Source organism: Grus americana, chromosome 2 (genome assembly GCF_028858705.1).
Source record: "Grus americana isolate bGruAme1 chromosome 2, bGruAme1.mat, whole genome shotgun sequence".
NCBI classification, from domain to species: Eukaryota; Metazoa; Chordata; class Aves; order Gruiformes; family Gruidae; genus Grus; species Grus americana.
This window is the reverse complement of record NC_072853.1, coordinates 58033848-58052577: the sequence shown is the minus strand read 5'-3', so window position 1 is coordinate 58052577 and position 18730 is coordinate 58033848. Positions and strand designations below refer to the sequence as shown.

At 43.8% G+C, this 18730-nt stretch overlaps 1 protein-coding gene across 2 annotated transcripts; it reads right to left on the bottom strand.

Moving 5' to 3' along the window:
- Positions 1-3971: 3971 nt before the first annotated feature.
- On the bottom strand, positions 3972-13287 carry TUBB6 (tubulin beta 6 class V). Of its 2 annotated transcripts, none has more exons than XM_054814149.1 (4): positions 13169-13287; positions 12002-12110; positions 10784-10894; positions 3972-5608 (listed from the first exon to the last, which is right to left on the bottom strand). In XM_054814149.1, exons 3-4 carry the CDS (start codon positions 10842-10844, stop codon positions 4545-4547), a joined length of 1125 nt encoding a protein of 374 aa, XP_054670124.1. In that variant the 5' UTR covers positions 10845-10894; positions 12002-12110; positions 13169-13287; the 3' UTR covers positions 3972-4544. The 2 variants fall into 2 exon arrangements, with proteins under 2 accessions (XP_054670124.1, XP_054670123.1); XM_054814148.1 differs by lacking the exon at positions 13169-13287 and adding an exon at positions 12743-12881.
- Between the last annotated feature and the right edge of the window lie 5443 nt (positions 13288-18730).

The following is an 18730-nucleotide window of genomic DNA, read 5'->3' as shown; positions in this document are numbered from 1 at the left end:
CATCTGTATGTTGCAACATACTGGAAAGCAGTACGATGACGAAGGAAAAAGTTGTCTCTGAAAGGTCAGACATAAGCTCTTTGCTTGAGTTATTTGAAATAAATTGTTTATGGAAGTTATTCTTTTATGTTTTCTTCCCCACCCCCCACCCCCACCCCCTTCTTGATGAAGCTGTTGCCATTTCTGTTGCTTGGCTGTACAGTGAAAAGGAACAACGGAAGGGGAGCAAATACAGCAATTTAGGGCATATTTCCTGGACACTTCTAGTTGTTAACACTTCTCTGTATCCCTATTGGATTCATTGTTGTAGAATGAATGATAAACCAGAAAGCATCTTGAATAAAACTCCAGTTCCTTTATTACTGGAGTCAAAATTTAGAATGATTTATTGCAATAGTAAACTTGTTTTATAAAACTTAAATCTTGCACACACGGTAAAGTAGTGACTGATTTCTGTGCATATGCTCTAGTGCCGTACCTTACGTCTATGCTGTAGTAATGCCTTGTTTGTTCTATCCCTCTCCACCTTTAGCTGAACACTTCTTGTTCAGAATAAGCAATTTGTAGCCAGTGCTGGGGGCTAAATGTACTTATGCCATAAAGGTCAGAATTCTGCATTTCTTCATTCCTTACTTAAAACCCCCCCCAAAACACCACCACAAACCACAACCAACCACCCCCCAAAAAATCCCCTTACCTAACTCTTCACAATGGCACTACGAGACTGTAAAAGAATTATTTCCTTTCCAGGAACTGTTCTCTCTTACTCTGTGTTTGTGCTGTCTACTTTTAAATTTCACTCCTTAGTTGCAGCATGCAATTAATAAGCATACAATAATGTAAAGGAGAGGCAAGTCCCTTTTGCCCTGATTTTAGAGCATTAACTTGCTTTGTGTAGTCTTAGTAAGACACAGCATTTTGTGCCAAAAGTGGCAGAAGTTGACTGCGTTGGGATTTTGGAATCAAAAATGTGAAAGAAAAAAAAAACCTGTTTACCCAACCTGCTTCTTTAAAGAGGGCTGTTAGCCTCCTCCTACTCATAAATTTAAGACTTCAGGTGGTTTAACATAAACCAAGAAAATCAAGTTTAGTCTGTGCTGTGGCTGTCAGTAAGGCCAGATTAGTTTTTGTTGCAAACATATGGAGCAGTGCTGCTTCAGCTAGTAGAGGTTGTGCAGCACAGACACAGCCGCATTCCCTACTCCTCCCAATGCTGGAAGAGAGCAGGTTTAGACCCTCTTTCCCAACCTGACCCCATTCCCAGGAGGTGACCACCTTTTCCTAAGGCAATACAAATGCCAGAGAAGAAGTAATTTCAGGATGCAGAGAATGCCTCCGGTGGCTTGGTTAAGGTAGCGTGCGCAGGGACTGTCACGTCTGTAAAGCAAGGGTCTGCCTGATTCCTTGTGTGCTTTGACCAGAGTGACTTTGCAAAGGAGCTGGCCCATCAGGTTAGGTTCCTTGCCCAATTGGTGCACCTTGCCCACTTCGTTTTCAGTGGTGTCAGTGGCGTAGGTTGCTGGTTTTTCCCCTCATTCCAGTGCTGGCAAAGCTGTTTGTGCCTGGGCAGTACTGGGAGCTGGACTTCTAGGCCTTCCTAGCAGCCTGCTTCTATGTATTCCTCTGTGGCCAGGTGCAAAGCAGTAAAGGGAAAATGAAGGTGTGCTAGGCACAGAAAAAAAAAGGTGCAAGAGTCTAGGTTGAAAAACTAGGGGGAAAATGAAAAAAACACATAGGTGAGGAATGTGAAGAGGAACAAAGCTAGGTGGGACTTGGCAGGTCGATTTCAAAATAAAAGAAGTTTCCAAGAAAAAAAAAAGCATGAAGTTATTTGAAAGGAAGTGCAACTGGAGGAATTGGTCACCAAAGCTGTTACTAAAACAAGGTTCAGTTTTACCTCAGGAAAGGAAGATGCTGAGAGTTGCTTGACTGAAGAGGAACAGGAAGCATTTGTGCTGCCCATGGCTTTCTTAGTGCTTTCATGCAAACTGGTCCTCTGAGCATGTTCCTACTACAGGTTCCTGGGTTCATTTCAGTGGGTTAGGTTCCCCCCTACGATCAGATGGAAAAATCTGCCTCCTTTTTTTTCTAAAGAAGGTGTTAGTTTGCCTCCCCCACCTCCACACATTCTAGAAATTCACATCAAACAATTGCAACTACGTACATGTGAAAGAACAGGTAATAGTCAATGCAGGATGACAAGTCATTGTTAGGTCTGTATTCCACTGGCTCAGTCTCTATGATGTTCTGCATTTTGAGTCAGCGTATGAAAAGCAATAAAGGACAGGCTGGTTCACGAAGTGACTCAATTATTTAGCAACTCCAAGATTCCTGGCATTTTTAAAGTATTAACTTTTTTTTTCCCCCCTCCACAGTAATATCAGAATTTATGGCTGGGACCTAGTTATGAATTCTGTAATGCAACAAAATGCAGTTCCACAAGCTGTAAGGTGGCTGGTTCTACTTCACTCAGAAGAAGCTATACTAGTGCTGCAATTGAAAAGTCGGTGCCACTGCTGATTGATGGCTCTCTTCCCTCTTGAAGCTAATAGCTTGCCATTTACAAGGCATCAACTAACCTTGTAAGTTTAATAATGGCTTTATTCCCCATGGAGTTTGCTTTGTAATGCATTAAAGATTAATTTCTCTTTAATACATATTGTGTTTTAGCTTAATTTCATGCCATGCTAAATACATAGCCACAACAGATCGCAACATTTATAAAATGCATATTTGAAGGTGCTCTATTGCTAGTCATAAATTCTTTAGGCATCCTTAGCCATTGCAAAGAACATGGCCCCTGTGAATTTGCTGACTCCATCATGACCCTTCAAAAGATGCTCAGCCAGGCCCTCCCAGTCGCTGCCATACACCTGCACCAAAGCCAGTTTGGTTAGTATGTTCCGACTGTCTTCTCAACCCATTAAATCAATTTATATGAAAAACTTGTACTTGATTCAAACTAGTTTGGTTCCATTTCTGTGTAGAATAAAATTGAGCAGACAGCTTCATCTTATGTGATTAACAGTTGCCTGATTCATATACTGTATGAAGTATAAAGGGACTCTCATTCCCTGAACCCCAAACTAACATAACATCATCTTGTTAGAAGCAATGGATCTTTGGAAGTTACACTATGTTTGTAAAGTGCCTTTTTAAGTATTGAGCAACACTTTTGCTTAGAAAGTGCTTCTGAAGGCAAGCAGAAAAAGAGCAAAGAGTTCCTGAAGCATTTAAAGTTTGGATTTCCGGAGGGTTTCTCCTTTGTTTGCTTGTCTTGTTGCCTAGAAACTGACCTAAATAGGAGATTCCATGTAGACAGATTGTTCTCTGGGAGAGGTTCTCTAAGGGAGCAGGGCTGTTTAACTGATATGAGCAGAAACGTAAAGCATGCACGAAGAGTGGGTGCCCACCAGTCACTTTGTCAAGGTGGCAAGTCAGCTGGGTAAGACAGAGACCTTTCTGTTTCAGCTTTAGTGTAAGCCAATAAACTGTTGTTCATCTTTTGTTTTGCCAGCTGTTTCAAATATTTTGGATAAATACTTTTATTTGTACTTTAACCTTAATCAGTCCAGTGATTTTAACCTATCTTGGTAACAAGGCATGCATAGCACCTACAGGTGTGGTCAACTTACAAACCTAGGTAGTGAGATCTATCGACACATGGCCTATGTTCCCTCTCCCACCGTGTTTTGTGAAGTATCTGAATTTCAGCTACATGGGCGAGGTAGAATGGAGATAGGAATAGCAGCAGTAACTGGTGATAGCCAGGAAAACAGGGGACCAGCGATATTGGGGTGCCGCTTTAAACCCCAAGGGTCTTTGAAGAACACATCACAAATGGACAGATTTCATATATATAACCTGTGATTATTCAGCAGCAAGCAATGAAGTCACATAGCATAAATCCAGCCTCTGGCCTGCAGCTCACTGGATATTTATATAGTATTGACTGCCCAAAACACTTTTGCTTGAGAGGCTACTAATCTTTTTTATTTTGTTTTTAGAGGACTGGAGTCAAATATCACTGTTAACAGTTACTGTACAGAATAGCTAAAAACTTTTTCTTCTTTTTATTATGAATAAATTTTGTTCCTGGCAGTTCAATATTGTACATTCAGTACAGAATGAATACTTTAAACCCACAAGATTCTTTTACTCATAATTGGATGAAAATAGTGCAGCTCTATTTTGTAGATTTTCATGCCTATTTTACGTCTTCTCTTGTACAACTTTAGGGATGACAAACTTAGTTTGGAAAAAAAAAAAGATCCCAAACTAGCAATCTCTGTGTTCAGACTCTCAGGCCAAAGTCTTAGCTGAATGCCTTACGTTAGTCTCATGAATAGAAATGGTCTGATTTTCAGAAATTCTGAATGTCCTCAGTTCTCAGTGACCTCAATGGACTCTGAAGAGTACCTCTAATATCTGAAACTCATGCCCCTTTTTTTCTTGTTTTTTAAGCCTGAATACAGATTTATAAGCCTAATTATTAGAAATCCAGATTTGAGAATTAGGCCTGGAAAAGACTGCACCTAATTTCTTTATTCATTGATTTCTTCTTCATCATCTTCAAATGCTTCCTCTCCATCATTTGCTGTTGCTTCTTGGTATTGCTGATACTCTGAAACCAGATCATTCATGTTGCTTTCTGCTTCTGTAAATTCCATTTCATCCATTCCTTCTCCGGTGAACCAGTGGAGAAAGGCCTTTCTCCTGAACATGGCTGAAAACTGCTCCGAGATCCTTTTGAAGAGCTCTTGAATGGCAGTACTGTTGCCAATGAACGTGGAAGCCATCTTGAGGCCACGAGGAGGTATGTCACACACTGCCACCTTGACATTGTTTGGGATCCACTCCACAAAGTAACTGCTGTTCTTGTTCTGGATGGCCAACATCTGCTCATCAACCTCCTTCATGGACATGGGACCACGGAAGACAGTAGCTACTGTCAAATATCGCCCATGCCTTGGGTCACAGGCTGCCATCATATTTTTGGCATCAAACATCTGCTGGGTGAGCTCTGGAACAGTGAGCGCTCGGTATTGTTGGCTGCCTCGGGCTGTCAAAGGAGCGAAGCCTGGCATGAAAAAGTGAAGGCGTGGGAAAGGAACCATATTTACTGCCAGCTTCCGGAGGTCAGCATTTAGTTGGCCTGGAAAACGCAGGGATGTAGTTACCCCACTCATGGTAGCAGAAACCAAGTGGTTTAAATCACCATATGTTGGAGTGGTGAGCTTCAGGGTGCGGAAGCAAATGTCATACAAAGCTTCATTGTCGATGCAGTAGGTTTCATCTGTATTTTCAACCAGTTGGTGGACCGAGAGTGTAGCGTTATAAGGCTCCACCACTGTATCAGAAACCTTTGGAGAGGGCATGACACTAAAGGTATTCATTATCCTGTCCGGATATTCCTCTCGTATCTTGCTGATGAGTAGGGTTCCCATGCCAGACCCTGTCCCTCCTCCCAGGGAATGAGTGAGCTGAAATCCTTGCAAGCAATCGCAGTGTTCACACTCTTTTCTTACTACATCAAGTACAGAGTCAACCAACTCTGCCCCTTCTGTGTAGTGTCCTTTAGCCCAGTTGTTTCCTGCACCAGTTTGTCCTAAAATAACATACAATAGGGAAAAAAAAATATACAAAATTATTAGTAAGGTTTGTTATTTGCATGCTAAATGGATTCACAGCTGTAACACAAGCTGCTATAAATCTGTCAGGTAGATAACTGTGCTCTTCAGTTTTGCCTACAAATGTCTTTGGAAGTATCAACATAAACTTTTTATATACTCTCCTTTTGCCTGAAATCCCTGGTAGTTTTCATTTATGCCTCTGGGTGTTTTTCTTTTTTGGTATTTAACCTTCCATAAACGCAAAGATGGCCTTGACTCCTTGTTTTGAAAGCTTTCACACTCCCAGTCCTGCTTATTCCATGAACACAAGATTACTGTTTAATATTTAAATACTTTATAAGGACCATGTTGTATACAAAGCTAAATCACATATATACATTTCTAAATGAAAGGTTTTTGGACTGTTCCCGTGAGACACAGAGGCATTGTTGTCACTCAAGGATAAGGCTGGGCTTAGGAAGTTCCATTTAACTTGTTATATCAAGAACTATTGCTTTTTTAATTCATGGTTACCTAGCCTGAATGAAAATACTGATCCGCAGAAGCTCCAAGTTTTTGAAATAACATTCTTGAAGGTCAAGTGCCTTTTAGATTTTACTGGTTTCCCTACAAACTCACTATTAGTCACTAACTTGCAGAATTGGATTACTGACCATGAGCCCCTTACTTTCTCCCCAAGGCTTCCATTTTCCTTTTATGTGCCACTCAATTTATTAAGATGGGCAGTCTGGATCCTTTGCTATGTCACTATTTTGTTATTACTTAGGTAACAAGGAGGATTATTAAATGGGGAGCTGTTTTTTTCAATACCCCTGTTCTTCACAGTGACTACTACATACATACATCGTGCCACTGAACTCAGTGGTACTGTTGTGAGTGGTATTCAGAAGGAGCAATAGTTTCAGAATTAGGTATAACACTGTCAACTTCTGTGTTGTTCTCCAAGACCTTCCCCTTCCTTCCTATTACCATGTCTCATTTCAATTCCCAGTGCACTGTGTTGGTGCCAAACATATGATTCAGGGAAACTGCTTGCTGGGAGATTGTTTAAATATGATGCACTGTATTTTTACTGCATAAATGCTTGGCTTCCTCATGATGTATTTGGTTAGTTAATGCATTGTTCTATATGTTTCTATATTTTTCTCTTTGAACCTTGGCAGCTCAGCACTTCCTGTCCAGCTGGGCAAAGCACAAAGTAATATCCTTCCAGAATTAAATATGCTTGTAACCATCTGTGGTCTGCTTGAGCAGATCCCCTACTACAGACAGGGCAGGACATCAGACTGCACACTAACAAGCAGACATCACTCCAAGATGTAGAAGGATCCTAACAAAGCCAAATTCTGAGTTTAGGAGTTTATTTTGCAGATTGCCCCTGGTGTAAGCATCATATTGTCCTTCTTGAGTGGGCAGTGAGATAAGGACAGAATGGAGAATAGCAGAGAATGAAGAACAGGAATGAAGAACAAGGTAAGAGGAGAATGGGAATTACTCTCACACATGTGGAAAAGTTATTTTCATGGGGAAAAAAGAAGAATCAGTAGAGACTGATTTTACTTGCTTTTGCTTAGTTTGCAGATTAAATTTGGAGGTAAAACACCTAATACAGAGGTGGACCTGTCCTCCTTCAAACCCTCCACTGTGCTAGACTCCCTCAGTCTTAATTTGAATCACACAAACTCCGAGATGCCACCTGTCTCTATTGCACTAATACGACCTTTGTATTTAAACTGCAGAGTGTAACTGTAGCAGCAGCTGCCTACACCAATACCAATGGCTTCCCTCCAGCCCACAACTATCAGCTACTCCTCCTACACTGCACTTTGTCCACTAGTTAGCCACCTGCCTAGGGTCTCCAACATTTTCATTTGACATTTCTTGCTATGCACATGTATATGCCCAGTAATCTGATACTTGCAGACCCACTGGCTCTATAGAACTGTAACATCACCACCACCACATAAAACGTACAATTAGCCCTGGAAGCTCCAGACTTCTTACCCAAGACAATACAGTACAGTATGGGGGTGCCATGGCTCTGATGAGGCTGCCACACACCTGGAAATCTTGATCATGATCCTGTGAAACCCTACTGGATGCCCTCCACTTATCAGGTACCTACCAGACCTCTGAAAATCCTAGACAAACACACAAAATGATCAAATTCCACCAGGACTAAATCTCTAGATTAGAAAATGAGCCTGTGTCCACAAAAATCAGGACTTGGTAGATCTTTTGCCAATCCCGAAAGCTCTGTGTTGTACGCAGCCCATCTCCAGCATACTGCCTCTGCCATTTCTCGCTGTGCATTTACTGAGATCTAAAGGAAGTCTACACAAAGCAGTCCTACAATTTACCCATGCTCTTGGTACTATTTCTTTCTCCAACACACTGTAGGTTTATCACACATGTTCAGGTTGAGTTGCACATGCATAGAAGCCATTTGTCTAACCGTCCATTTATTTTTTAATCCCTAAAATGGCAACTATTTCCTGCAATCTTCTTTCACTCCTTTCCCATCTTCACTGCTTGAAATAAAAGACAAACCTGGGAAGAGAGATCAGTAGCTTGCACACTAGCGCTTCAAAGCCCAGTATGAACAGCCTTGGTGCAGAACACACGGTAGGACTTAGAGAAAGACAGCTCCCTTGACTGGCTAAAAGAGCCATGTTGTGGTTGCCCCTACCAGTTCGGAAAACTTAAATTGGGGTCATATATATGCAGCAACGCTAGCAAGGGTGTATACCAGAAAAGAATGACAAATGCAAAAATGTAGAGTTCACAGCAGTTCCTGGTGGGCAACCATATGCTGTTAGAAGGTCAGGAGACCTGCTGCTCTTGTACAGCAAAATCATTCCACCTGTGCTTCAGGGATAGAGCACCTCTCCTATGAGGACAGGCTGAGAGAGTTGGGGCTGTTCAGCCTGGAGAAAAGGCGGCTCCGGGGAGATCTAATTGCAGCTTACCAGTTTCTGAAGGGAGCCTACAGGAAAGATGGTGAGGGACTGTTTATGAGGGAGTGGAGTGACAGGACAAGGGGTAATGGGTTCAAGCTGAAGGAGGGTCGATTTAGATTAGATGTTAGAAAGAAATTCTTTACTGTTAGAGTGGAGAGGCACTGGAACAGGTTTCCCAGAGAGGTTGTGGATGCCCCCTCCCTGGAAGTGTTTAAGACCAGGTTGGATGAGGCTTTGGGCAATGTGGTCTAGCAGAGGGTGTCCCTGCCCATGGCAGGGGGGTTGGAACTAGATGATCTTTGAGATCCCTTCCAACCCTAACCATTCTATGATTCTTCACCTTTTAGATCACCACCTTCTCAACACAAACATTAACACACTAAGATTATTTTTGTGTCCATCTCAATCCTTTGCTGGTCTGAGCTAAAATTCCTGTATCTGGAGTGGGTGATCATGTATTCAATATACCCAATTGATGGTCCATGGTTACTTGCTATGGAGACATGGGCAGATGCAATTGTATATAAGCAGAGGCAGAAAACACCTCCACCAGCATGAGCCATTACAGCCTGGGGTACAGCAAGCATGGAACTGCCAGCTTCTGCCACAAAATCCTTTGTGGACCCAGGCCAGATTTTTAAAAGAGAAAACAAAATGCTTTGTTGGCTTTTGACACAGAAGATCATTACTTCAGCGCTCAGGCAGACATTCTGCATTATTCAGCAGGTTGGGAGGACAGTGCCTGATGCTGGCAGGGGCCTCTGTCAGATATGAGTTGATCACATGCTGTTGGTTCATTGTTAGCTTGGCAGGGAGTACAGTGAACTGGACTATTGTTGAAGACACTCTGAATTGATTTTGCTCTGGTTTTACTGGTGGTATGTCAAACTGTAAAGCTCCAGTTAAGTATTTCCATAGGTCAGGTGAATTCACTTTCAGAGGGTTTGTGTAGTTCATGCAGGAGAAAGGGGTGAAAGGAGAAACCTGAATACAGAAACATACTTCATAAAGCTGCCTATGGCTTTTCTCCCCAAGCTTACTTCTACATGTGGTAACTTAAAATTCCTTTGAAAGAGACCCTTAACATCACTCCCAGGGAGTATACAGGAGAACAATAGTGACAGTATTGAAAGTTTTAAGTCAGTTAAAGGGTTAAAGTAACTCTGTATGGCTTCTTACTCCCCCCCCTCAACAGCAACAACCCAGACTTGAGTTTGTTTTATACCACCCAAACAATGTTTATCTTTCCTCTGTCTGTCCTTGGCATTGTTCCTTCCTTATGTTAACACAATATACCAAACTAAGTTGCAACGTAAGCTTGCCTTGGCAGGCGGAAATGTGTTTTGTGGCTAGTGGAGACTTGGAAACCAGAAGGACATGAGAGTTCTCATGGTAGCTTTCATTCAGACTTCCTGTTTCAGCAAGTGGATCACTTAACTTTCACACACTGTTTCTCCTTTAGTGCAAAGGGACCAATAATGCTTCTGTACTTTGTAAGGATGCTATGAAATTTAATCCTGGTAATGTGCATTTTTAAGCTTAGCTGGAAAGCACTACAGAAGTCCAAAGTGAAACAATAAAGGCTAGAACAAAAACTCTGCAAAACCGTAAGTTCCCCACATGCTCTCAGACTGTTCCTCATTACATTGGAAAATAACCCAGTAACTGGCTATATATGACAATGTTTTCCATATTACAGTTGGTCTTCCTCCACTGTTTACTATACTTTAAGGATCTGCTGAAAAAGTTGAATTACACTGCCTATAAACAATTTCATGCTCAAACATTTAACATGAATTCAAGTCAAGAGTAGTCTGGTTGGTCTGTGGTTGAGGTTTTTTTCCCCCTCTCCATTTTCTGCAGAATTTCCATGTGTTTTCTTGTAAAGAAGTAGTCTCAGGGAATTCTCTGCAGTTCATATATATGGAAAGCAAATGTACTTTATCTGAATACCACAGGAAACTTTCAGTGGTTTGCTAATTGAAAGAATGATTAACAGAAGAATTACTTTTTCAATTAACAGGACCTTGTAGCTGACTTACAGATAATTGGAATTGTATTGTTAAGCTATCAGGACTTCTCAGTACTAACAATCACTTTCAAATAGGGAGCTGAAATAGTTTTTGACCATTCACTTGGTCATCAAACACCTGTTGGATAGTTTTGGTTTTTTAAGTCATGTCCACATACCAAAGATGAAATTGTCAGGCCGAAAGAGTTGACCAAAAGGACCAGATCGCACACTATCCATGGTTCCCGGCTCCAAGTCCACTAAGACTGCTCTTGGTACGTATTTCTGGGCTACAATAAAAAGTAAGCATGCCCTTAATGTTCTGAAACAAGGTAATACACTTATAGCTCTCAATGCACATACATGATGTCTCATATTATTAGTCTAATGGAGATTGTACATATATAAGTATTTCCTATACAGGAAGTCATGGTGGCAAAAAACCCCAGCACCATAGGAACAAATCAATTCTGCTTAAAAAACAGACCTGACATCTTTTGGGTCATACAGATGGTATATTACATTTTGGAAGCTCTTTTTTAGCAGTAGATATAAGGGGGGCAAGTTTCTGATTAGAAGAAAGGTTGACATGTTCTTTGTAAGAAAGCAGATAATCTTTTCTATGAATAATGGGGTGAGTGAAGGGTTTATGTTCAAATGATCCTAACATAGCTCACAACCTTTTATGCTTGAAGGATTCACCTTCACTGAAAGAACTACTTTGTGTAGGTGGCAAAGGGTAGTAGATTAGTATATCTACCACAACGCACAAAAAGAATCTATATCCAGTTGAAATTGTTCAAAGAAACTCAGGTAATAATACAAATTAATCTGAGCTGGACGAAAGATGAAACATTCACATTTACAGGTTCATGTCAATAGACCAAAGGACTCATGATCCCCATTTTACACTTTTAACACCCTTTAACACCAGACTGAGTCAGAGGACTTGGGCACCTTTGGCACCTTATTAATGAATCACCTGTGGCCCAACCCTCTCAGGCATGAAATCAGAGTACTACAGATGCAGGCTTCTGTAACCAACAGTTTAATTTGGGGCAATTGATGAGACAAATCTGATTAAATAATCATATGTTTAAAGAGCAAACACCTAGCATAGTGTTAAATAATAAACAAGCCTCCACCTCCAGACTGTAATGACTGCCCCTTGTGCCATTTTTCTCTGCCTGGGGAGGTAACACCCAGTTATCAATTCGTAAGAAAGTAGATAATCTTTTCTGAGCATAATGGGGTGAGCTAGGATCAGATGGGGGGCTGATGGCACGGAAGGAGCATGACTAGATATGCAGTACAGCTTCACAAACCCATTCTCTCCCAGATATGTGTGTGCCTTCCTACAGTCCCCTGTCCCGTACCCCTCCCCATCCCACACTTACACGACGATTCATTATAGTAGACATTGATCCTTTCCAGCTGCAGCGCTGAGTCACCGACATAGCCTCCGGCTGGGTCAATGCCATGCTCATCACTTATCACTTCCCAAAACTAAGAGAGGAAAAGGAGAAGAGGGTTGGGAACTCCCCTGCGGAGAACCGGGGGCCCTGCCCAGTGCCCGGGCGGGGGGCAGCGGTCCCGCGGGGTAGCTCGGCCCGGCCGCAGCTGCCGGATTCCTGGCGTGCCCGCCGCCCCTCCCTACCCCGGACGGGATGGGGCGGCAGGCACAAGCTGGGCAGGCACCAGGATTTAAACCCAACGGACAAACGGCCGCCCAACTCCTCGCTCGGACGGGCTGCGGCGTTTCGGTTTTTGGGGGGGCTTCTCGGAGTTCTGCCGCCCTTCCCCGCTTTTAAGCCACGGCCTGGCCAATTTAAACATAAAAATAATAAAAATAAAAAAATAAGTCCCGTTTGCTTTCGGCACTTCCCAAAGCCTTTTATGGTCACGGGGAGAGGTGAGATGCGCTGTGCCCCTCGTCCCGAGCGCGCCCGGTGCCTCTCGGCAGCGCCTCTCTCGGGACACGGGAGGGCAGCGGCCGGCAGTGGGGGGCGGCTGGCACAACCCAGCCCCGCGGGGCGAAACAGCCCAGAGAAGCGGCCGGGCGCATCTCCCAGGCGCTTAGAGGCTCCGCAAGCGGTGGGCGGGCAGGCAGCGGCAGCCCCGGCTTCCCTCAGGCTCACCTTGGTCCCGATCTGGTTTCCACACTGGCCCGCCTGGATGTGCACGATCTCCCTCATGGCGATGACCCCCCGCGGACCTCGGCTGGCCTTGCCCGCTCTCCCACCGCCCAGCCCGGCTATGCGCGGTGCCGGCCCACCGGGCGGCGCTTTTATGGGCTCCGAGGCGGTGCGCGCCCACCTCCCCCCCCCCCCCCCGCCTTCCTTCCCCGCGCTGCTGCGGCTTGTCCAACGGCCGGCGCCCCGCGCGCGCTCCGCCAACGGCCGCCTCCGTCGGGGACCGCCCTCGCCCCGCCGCCGTGTCAAGGGGGGCGACATCCTCCCCCCCCCTCCCCCCATTCCGCTTCGTAACATCAAGCTCATCCGCAGTGAGGGTCCCGGGGGGGCTCTCCGGCCCCAGAAGGCTCCCGTCCGTGCTGTGCTTCTCACCAGAAAACGTGCTTGGTAAACGCGGCTTTGTCATCTTCACCCACCGAGGAATCCTGTCCTTGCTGCGTGCAGGCGGACATCATCGGCTTCCCCTGTTATTCCATGGCCTTCTGCCCCGTAGGCTGGGCAGATTGCAACTTTCACTGGAGTGGCAGCATCCAAAGAAATGGGTGGACCGTCTCAATGCCTTGCCAACGGCCATCTTCTTTGCATCGCTCTTTTCTGATGTGGTTTTGCCAGCAGATAACAAGCTGCTGCCTGGAAGTTGTAACTGGGAAGGCAAGCAGTCTCTATGGAACAACTTTCCTGAGAGCTCATGTCACCGGAATACAGAGCATGCCCTGGAATATGTAGAGTTTGGATAGCTTGATTTTTAATGAAAAAGGGAGATTTTCTTTCTCCTCCAGAGAGGAAACAAGTTCCCACACCTGGCTGTATCTCCTTTGTGATCCCTTTAGGTGGCTGTTGCATGTTTTCCCGGTTAGAGAAAAAGCTGCCTAGCTTGGCTGCCTGTTTTAATGCCAGTGTGACTTTTCTGTGGGATGCCGTTGTCTAGGTAGCATATTCGGCTATATAGCCCTGGTGGGAGGCATTCATCTGTCTGTGCGCATCTTTCCTGTCTGACCAAATCTCTGCTGTTGTGCAGGAGCAGCCCTGAGGCCAGAGTTACAGAACCTCATTATCTGCTTGATCAAAGGTGACCCAGCTGGGACTCTCCTGGAGAAGAATCTTGGGTCCTCTCTCCAGCTTGGAAACAGTTAAGATAACCCCCATCAATGAATAAACCCCTAAATAACCCAAAATCTGTACCTAGGCTGGGAGGCCACCTCCTTCTTGCCCACCCTTGTGTTGCTGTGACATGACCGATGTCAGCTAGACTATGTGCTCTAACTTTGCCTTTTCATAAATGTTCTCCAGTAGGGCTAGCAGCTTCTTGCAAATGACCTCCAAGTAGCCCACAGACACCATGCTTGGCTGAGTCAGATGTCTTTCTGACATCAGTGAAGCAGCTGGAGGATCAGCGTGTTTGCCTTGCAAGCAGCCACCAGCGCAGGATTGGATACTATGTGCCTTTTTTCTGCTGAAGGACTCAAAATAAATGTCCTTCTGTATGTGATCTGCATTTTTGGAAGAGATCCACGAGCAAGTCATCTGTTTAGTATTCTGATTAGCGAGGTTGTCTTGGGCTTTGCTTGAATCTATATGTCCTTGAATATGCCTTCCAGGCCTGGCTTTCCCAGGCTCTGCAGATCCTTCCATATACTGTTGTGTGCCATCAACTTGCCATCATTTCTGCTGGTATGCCACTTTTTAAAATTCGGTTAGATCCCAGGTCCAGCTACAGGGAGGGCTGAGCTTGTGTTCCCAATAAGCACATGCACATGCATATGCACACGCATACGCGCCACGTATACATACACACATGGCTGGCAGCACTGACTGACACAGGCAGAAAACACAGCACTCATGCAAACACAAACAGCACTGACGGCTTCATCCTGTTCTCCTCTCTGGCTGATAGACGGAAGCCCATTAATGGCAAATATATATGTATTTGCATACATCTATACTATATGGATCCCTCCAGTAGCTGGTCTTAGACACTCATACTATTCAGTAGCTGACCCCCAGATCCAAAGTCTTCCCAGTTGCTGGCACCTGGAAGTGTTATCTCGAGAGGCTCACAGCTCCACCTCAGTTGCTGGTATTCAGACCTATAGATACAGGCACACACACACAAACTACGGCTCCCTCCTCCAGTAGCTGGTCTTAGGACATTCAGCCCATTCAGTATCTGGCCCCTGGATCCCCAGTTGCCTCACACAGAGACACAAACATGCAAACAAGTCTCTCTGGTAGCTGGTGGAGAGTTGTGACCTTACCAGTAGCTGACCCCCAAATCCCACCGCAGTCTCCCCAGTATTTGGCTTGGACCCCGTGGTCCCTCCAGTAGCCATCTCATGGATCCTCTGGTCTCTTTATTATCTCACCTGGATTTATGGCTGCTCCAGAACTTGACTCCCAAGCTTCTTACCCTACTCTCCAGCTAGCCTGGCATGGTGTTTACTAGTGACCACACACTGACATACAGATCCACATAATGTGCATGCACTCTGGTGTCGCCAGTTGCTCCATCACAGACACACAGGACCCTATGTCTTGTGGCCCTCCCTTCTAATTGCTGGCACTCAGACCACCATACACATACATATGCACAGAATATAGACTCCCCTTTCACACAGGAAAATAATAAAAATACAGTTTAATAAGACAAGACAGACTGAGGTGATCAGGTGCAAGGCATAGCCAGACAGATGTACTGACCAGCAACCTGTTTACGCCCAACCAGGCCATTTTAGCCCCATATCCTTTTATTTTTCCATACCAAACCACCTTTATCCCCCCTTTTCCCCACCTTTGATTCCTCCTCTAAACACCCCATAAGTCATCTTGTACAATCCCAAAGATGCTCTTCCCCTCCATCCCCTAGAGTCCCATACCCCTGCAGGCAGTAACCCTTCTCTGTACAGTAACCCATGAAGCCTCACCCATTGACTTGTGGTGATGGGTGTCACACCTGGCCCACGGGCTGATCCCTCTCTGGGAGGAGTCAGGGTGGGAGCTCCTTTTCTCTGGGTATGTTATTTGGGTTCCCACACCTGCCACTGCTCCTCTGTGCTCCTTTGTGTTCATGCAGATAAGCCTTGAACCCTGTAATCCAGCAGTACATTAAACTCATTTGATCATCTGAATCAAATTACGTTTTGAGAAGAAAAGTAAGAAAGAAAAAAAGGATGTAGGTAGGCCAGTGGAGGCGGGTAAAAGAAGGAATGAGAGTGTATTGTAGTAGAGTCTTTAGTCCATGTGCCTCCTGAAAAGCTGTGTAGGTTGCACTGCCAGTGGCTGTCATCTTTGAAAGGTTTGTCTGGGAGCAGCAGTTGGTCAAACACCATTTAGAGGCCAAAACTTCAGCCAGTTTCCCACACCTACAAAGTAACCCACTGAAGTACGTGTAAAACTGTAGAACCGTGTGCCTGACGAAGGTGAGCAACAGTTTACCCAACGAATTTGCATCTCACTTGTACACATTTTATAGCTACGTAAATATGTTCTAATATGCAAGTCAGACCTGAATCAACCTGCAGCTTCTCCATGTTCTATTGCTAGTAATCTGAAAAGAAGCAACGCCCGTTTGTTGGTCATTGAATGTAAATGTACCTTCAAGTCCTTTTCATCCATGGTTGTGTTTACTTAGTAGTTCAGCTGACTTAGGAGGTGGAGGTGCCATTATAACCTGTGTCTACAAAAGCCTGCATATTCTAAGTCTCCACAGGCTTGGTCTGGGATTTTAAAGGTACTTAGGTGTTTCAAAATCCTACTATGTACTTAACTGCTATGGATTACTTCTGGATGTATTTTAAAACCCCGCTAAACACCTCCTGGAAATTTAAGGCACCTAAATGTCTTTAAAGATTTCTCTCTAGGTGCTTCATCTGACCGAGTCCATGAGATTCATTCTATAAATAGATTAACATGGGAATACATTGTAAATTCAATGTAAATACAATGGATTTTTCACTTGTATTTGGCTGTGTAGTCTCTTTCTCAGATACCTACAACATATATTGACTTCTAACCTTCATAACTCATAGTCTTTTTTTCTTCCCATTCACTTCATAGGCTAATCTAATATTTAGAGTATGCCTTTTTTCACCATGCACAAAATAGGAAGAAAGCTTTCTTAAGATTTCACTTGCAGATTTACTCCCCTCAATGCTTTTCCTTCCTTTTGGAATTTTAACTCCTGTTGTTAAAAAAAAAACTCAATTAATATATTCAGCCTGAAAAATTAGTAAGATGTCACAATAGCTACAAACTATCAGCCCAATTTTGCAAACTCATGCTCCAGACAGCCTCCTGAACAATTAGTTTACATGACTTACATTCTCAAAGTATCTCTTGCTCCCAGGTGTGGAAGCAAAAGATTAAATAGTAAAAGAGGTCCATGCTTGCATTTTAGGGAGTGGCATGACCCTTTATGATAGACAGGACATGGATTAAGGAAGATCTGACTTTTAGGCCAAGTCTGGATTAGACTGACATTTCTAGCTGGTAAAAGGCTAGAAGAGTTTGTTTCCACTGGACAACTCTTTGGTGCTCCAATGTGATGGGCAGAGCCTATGTAGTTCTTTATTCCTGTCAGTCAGCACTGATAGGGATTTTGGCTGTCAGTCTTAGCAGTGGTATCAGAAACAGCAAATGAAATATTCATATTGTTCCTGTGCGAGATCTAGCTGCCTTGAAAAAGCCGTATATGTTCATGATCAAGACAAACTGATGGGGCCACGTGGGGTTGCAGAGACTCCAGTGTTCTTGTCTTCAGCCTTTCTCACGTACTCCTTGCTCTTGCAAAGGCTAAAATAGAAATGGCTACCTACAAGATGATGAATTTCACAAGGCAGGACAAAATGTGTAAGGTGCCCATGCTAACAGAGTAAAAGGATTTTCCAGTAATAGCAGCCCAAGCAACAGTCATCTCCCACAAAGTCACATGGAAATTTGCTTTAATGCCCTGGAAAAACCCCAGCAAAGTTCTTCTGTATTTAGCTAGTCATATGATATGATTGTTAAGCTGCTTCCTGCTTTTCAGGAAACACATTTGTGTTTATATCAGGGTTGTTGCTAGGACTATTTCTATTTACTGGAGTTTTTAAGGACTAGAGAGAAATTTATGTCATAGCAGAATAGTTAACATGATAGCTACTATTTTCTTTTTCAGAATGATAAATATGCTGTATTTTGTTACATAAGAACATCAACAAGGGTCTATCCAGTGTTGTAAAGCTCTTTAACACTTACATTAAGTACCAAAGCAATAAATATAATCCACAGGGTAGATTCACTCTGTAGCAGGCTAGCAAATGCCACTAACCCCATGGTCACCTTCAGGAGGAAGGTCCCAGGGTCAGTGTTGTTCCTTTCATCCCTCTTTAGTCTGAAAGTTTTCATGCAAGTTAAAAAAAAGGGGGGAAAAAAAATCTTAAATCAGTTTGGCTTTGTTGTTTGGGGGTTTTTTTGTTTGTGTGTGTGTGTGTGTTTTGGTTTTTTGCTTGGTTGGTTGCTTTGGTTTAGTTTTTTTGCCTGGCTTCCTGAGGAAACAAAGCATGGGAAGTCATGCTCTGTGCAAGTACGTACCCATGTATCTCTACCACCACCTCCTTTCCAATCTGTCAAACTCTTGTGACAAAATCTGCGAGAAGCGCCTGAGTTCCAGAGATATTGCAGCTGCAGAAGAGTCTAGAAACAGCTCAAGAACCTGACAGCATGGTCAAACCTTTTAAAGGGAGACTGGAGACAGCAAGACACACACACAGGAGCGTACAGTCCAATAAGGCTAACAGCAGCGTATACATTTATCACAGGCATTTTACAGCTTATATTTTGCCTAGAAAAGCCACTGTATTTCATATGGTCCCCAAACAGTTTATTGATTTGTTCCTCTCCCCTCCCATTAAGCTTGTTGCTGTGGAAGTTGTGGTGTCACTAATTGCCACCTATACT